The sequence below is a fragment of the Pteropus vampyrus genome, unplaced genomic scaffold (assembly GCF_000151845.1).
Source record: "Pteropus vampyrus isolate Shadow unplaced genomic scaffold, Pvam_2.0 Scaffold65, whole genome shotgun sequence".
NCBI lineage: Eukaryota > Metazoa > Chordata > Mammalia > Chiroptera > Pteropodidae > Pteropus > Pteropus vampyrus.
Window position 1 is genome coordinate 1073932 of NW_011888846.1, and position 4904 is coordinate 1078835.

General features: G+C 51.3%; 1 protein-coding gene across 1 annotated transcript in view; it reads right to left on the minus strand.

Annotated features, from left to right (window-relative positions):
* Nucleotides 1-4522, minus strand: part of CACNA1E (calcium voltage-gated channel subunit alpha1 E) — a 93376-nt gene extending 88854 nt beyond the window's left edge. Inside the window, 4 exon segments of the mRNA XM_023531223.1 lie at nucleotides 1109-1221; nucleotides 1961-2170; nucleotides 3174-3263; nucleotides 3841-4522. Of these exon segments, the coding sequence (XP_023386991.1) occupies nucleotides 1109-1221; nucleotides 1961-2170; nucleotides 3174-3263; nucleotides 3841-4012 (585 nt within the window). The 5' untranslated portion in view covers nucleotides 4013-4522.
* Nucleotides 4523-4904: the final 382 nt, after the last annotated feature.

Genomic DNA, 4904 nt, shown 5'->3' on the forward strand with positions numbered 1-4904 from the left:
GATGTTTCGATCGCCCGTAAATATTTTTAAGTCACTCGGGTCCCACACAATCCAATATGATGGTACTACTTGGTGGCGTAGAATCTGATTGCTATAGGAAGTAGCCATGCCAAATGAACAATTCGATGTATTTTTTGTTATAATTATATACCTACTGAATATCTACTATAGTCTACATATGCGTTAGGAGAAATGGCAAAAATTAATCTTCATGGCAACGCTGGGAAATACGTAGAAAACTAAGGTTTAGATGGTCTTTCCATGGCTGTTATACCTGAAAATTGCCCGTATCCGGAAGCGTACGGGCAAGTGCTCAGAACTGTTAGCACGTAGCCGAAAATTTGGCAGAGAGAGAAGTGATCCTGGAACCCAAAGTTTTGTGACCTCGCACTGCTGCTAACTGGCTACATGAACTTGCACACGATGTTCTGTTCGCTCGGGTGGGAACGGGCAGGCTGAGCCCTGGCACATTCCGTAGTGCACAGGGCTCCTGAAAGCAGTGGAAGACAAGAGTGTATGTAGAAACCCTTGAAGACTGTGTGCCACGTGCAACAGTATTTAGGAAGTGGACACTGGACGAAGTGGTCTACGTGGGGACTTTCTAATATAAAAGTGTGTGTGTACATACTCATGTGCACGTTTGTATCAGGGTATATATATCTAGATACTTTTCCCAATTTTAAACTGAACTCTAAAAACAAAAAAACACATATGTAAGATTCTCTTTTTTATTGGGCCACCTTCTGGAATCAAGTCTTTTGTCCTTCTCTCCCAGGATCCCCCAGGATAATAAGTGGTTCAAAACCCTGGCTACGGGTAGCTTTGTCAAATTCCCTGAGCTATACATTTAAGTGTGCCCTCAATGGTGTGTGTGTGTTGCACTTCAATAAAAAAACATTAAAAATACAAGAGCTTTCAAAACATTCAAACGAACCCTAGCATGGCAAGGATTCACTCATTCCTGACCCCACGTTCGCTAATCTTATCTACTTCCCTTTTATAATTTCTGATTTCAGCACTGCATGCTGAGCGAGGGAGCAAGCTGCTTATCTCGCACTGAGGGATATCGACGGGAAGCAGGAGGGCAGGCGGGCTCTGGAGCACTTACCCCGAAATCAAAGCAGTTGAATGAAGAGTGGAAATAAAGGCGGGGCCCCATGCCATACATCTTCAGGGACATCTCCAGGAGGAAGAGTCCCAGAAACAAAAACTCTGCATAGTCTGAAAGCATCGAAAGCAGAGGCATTTGTTCCCCAGACAGTGCGGGCTCCGGCCCTTCCCAGCCCATCACCTCCACCTACAGAGGAACCTCAAACTCCGGCAGGACCGGCACATGTGAGGGCCGTTGGTGACCACGACAAGTCGGTGCCAGGCGAAACTTCACGCTATCTGAATTCTCTCTGACCTGGAAGGAGACCCAGGCACACTCCACAGGTCAGCTGTGCTTCCCTTCAGCGGGTGTGTTGGTCATTGCCCTCTAAATGGCAGATGGCCCTCTGGAAAGGGGCTTTGATGAGAGGGCCAGGTTTGCCCTATACGCATGCAGCCCAGAAGGCCACCTGGAGCCTCCCTGGCACCCAGTGGCGGCCTCGTCCAGAGCTGACCTCTATGCCCTAAGAACCCTCTCCCCAGGACTTTGGCGACCAAAACTCTGGATGCCACTGAGCCTCCCTCAAGACACTAAGTGAAGGCCTTAGCGCACCCGAGGTGCAGCACCACCCTGTCCACTCATCAGCAAAGGTTCATCTGATTCAATAATGAATAACAGCTGGGAATGGTCACGTGATCATCCGGACCCTCCTCGGGGACAACTCTGGCCTCCCTCGAGAGAGAGAGAGAGAGAGAGAGAGAGAACTCCGGGTGGACAGAACCACCGCCAGGCCCAGCACCGTGCCTTGCTTCCCAAGATGCGCACCCCGACCACGCTGCCTCCTGAGAGCCGGCAGTCACGGTCACTTACAGAGGAGGTGGGTGAGCCACTGGGGCTGGTTGTGGTGGACGATGGCCACACAGGCGGTGTTGAGAGCCACGAGGCTCAGCACAATCCAGTAAAACACCTGGGATTTAACCATGTGGCGGACCGAGATGCGCAGAAGCCTCTCCTTGTGCCGGAAGTAGGAGGCCCCGTCCACCTTTGTGCTTTTGATGCTGGCTCGGGCGAGAGGTGTGCCTGCGGGGGACAAGCGAGGAGGAAGGATGAGGCTGCAAAAGAGGTCACCGTCCAGGGGAAGGGGACGCTCACACGCCGGTCCCACGGCCAGGTGGCCGCCACACTGCGGGCCTGGGGAATCCCCACGTGCAGCGGCCCCCACGGCAGAATCCCTGCGTTTCCTCTGGGCATGCGCAGTCCTGGGAACGCGTCCCCGGGCAGAGGCCCAGGCACGCACCCCGCGTCTTCAGTCCTAACAGGGCCGTGTTTACGTGTGTGACAGACTGGGCTACTCTCTGGCCTTTTCTTTTAAATATGCTTCAGGCACTGGAGTCATGCGGCAGCATCTGTGGTCTTTCTGGCACTGGCGGCCTGACGCAGCGCTGAGCTCTGCCTCTTCCACTTTTAAGGATAAAGGGAGCCCCTTCTCTTTTTCTGGGGACGAAACATCTGCCATCAGTGGGAATCCCTAAGAGACCCTGGGACGGAACCCCAGTCATGGTGGAGGGGTGTCAGTAGGAATTTGTTTAGATGTCACACAGAAGTAGGTGACGGAAGTAGGCGGGGGCTACTGGGGTTAAGCGGATGATGGCAGGTTCTCAAAGGGGGGCCTCTAGAAGCAACAGACCATCATAAGCCTCCAAACAGTATCTCGAAGTGGGTTCTCATTATCGCACCCAGGAGAGAGAGGGTGTATAGCAAAATGGAGAGAGGGGATATATATGAAGATGGGACCACAGCCTTAAATCTCAGGTGTCATGTAAACAGTATCTCTGAGTCGCTTTTTTCGGTCATTGGCATGTAGATTAGAGCCCCACACCTTTCCCTAGTTATGTCCCTTGGTTCTGGAGTCTTTGGCTTCTCTTCCTCTCTGGGGGACTTTTCAACACACAGGCTCTAAGGAAGACATCGCAAGCTAAAGAGACAAAAAAAAAACCCTCAAGAGAATAAAAAACAACGGAAGACAGGCTCTTCCTTTTCATGGGAGATTCAGGGACGCGAAAGGCCCGACTGTCCCACTCACCCACGGAGGAGATGTCGACACAGTGCTCATCGCTGGAGTCTCGAGTCATGGCCTCTGTCCGGCTCCGCTTGATGGTTGCCCTCCGAAGCACTGTGCCAGGACAGGGAGGCCCGTGAGAGAGCACACACACACAACCGGACCATTCCGGACGAAACTGAGGACTGCGGGCAAGAGGCCCGTGACACAGGCGACTGCCTTTAACGACCTGAGCCAGGTTACAGAAGTCGCCAACGTCTACAGAAACATGATTCAGTAGCACCTCTGGGATGCTCGCTAGAGAGCCGGGCGCTCCACAGCCATTTGTGCTGGCGTGTCATCAGTGAGGCCACTTCCTGGTAACGGGAGTGGTCCCAAGATGACCCTCCGAGATTTTCAAGGAAGATCCCTTTATGTGCCATTGGCTGTTTGACGGATTTCCCATTGCACATTAGCAATGACATGCCCTGGAAAAAAGCAACTCTTTCATTTTTATCACTTTAAAAAGCATTTAAATCTGTGACTCGATTCCCTTCCTTTTAAAGCAGGAGAAATTTTGTGACAGAGAGAATTTGGTTTCGAATCTCGGAGCGCCCCTCTTTTCTTTTTCCCCTCTTTTCGATCGAGAGACCCTGCCACACATAAGAGGGGGCAACGCGAACAGCCAGGCGTTGGCTGGAGCGCTTCTCACCTTCCAAGGCTGATGTTCCAGTGTTTTTATTTTCTTCCGCAAGCATGACTTCCTCTGTATGGAGACAAATGGCTGAGTAAATTATCTGTAAATGCAAAGTTAGTTTGCAAAATGAAAATCCCCCAGGGGCATCTCTGGCTCCAGGGCAACGGGGAGAGAGGGAAAAGCTCATAGCTCGCTGCAGGCACCGGCATCGGGAAGACAGCGAGGGAGCCCCCGAGACACATCAGAACAGAGAAAAGTTCCTTAGTGGAGGGGTGCTTGGAGGATGACTGGTAAAATTCAGCTCTTTTTCAGGTGTCTCAGACACTTTTTCAGGAGGCTACCATGAGGGGAAGAACTGATCTTTTTAACTAAAATCCCCTCAGTGAATAGAAATGAAAATTTTCCATTTCTGTGTTTCTTTTCCTACCGAGGTTCCTATCTTTCCTAAGCCCCTAAACCTTTCCTAGCAATAGGCTCTTCCTCAGTTTCTCTTGTCTGAAACAGCATCTACCCACTCATTCGTGAGGTGAGGGAGACCCTGTTTTAGGCTCCGGCCTGTCTGCTTCTTTGATGAAAGGGCAGAGGACGATGCCTAAGAACAGAGCTGGGGGCTCCCTTCCTTGTCCCCACCGCTCCATCCTGCTTGAGCAGAGCTGACAAAGCTTGGGCCCATCATGAATTTGTCCCTATGATACTGGCCTTTGTCCACATTTAGCTCCTGGCACAGACCATCAAAAACCCTTGGAATTCACTGTCTTTTGTATGTTAATGAGGTGAGTCATTGTGAGGGAAGCCTGGAGAGCTGAAGAATGGGGCTGGTCACCAGAAAAACCAACCTGAGGATCACACGGTTATTACTTTCAGCTTCATCTTCCCACCTTCTGGGAGGGAACAGGGGCCAGAGATGATTCAGTCTCCAATGGCCAGTGATCTAATCAATCGTGCCAAGGTGACGCAACCTTCATAAACACCCTAAACGACAGGGACTCAGGGAGCTTCTGGGTGGGTGAACACCAAGATGCTGGTGGGGTGGCATGTCTGGAGCAAGCATGGCTGCTGTGTGCTCCCCAACTGCCATC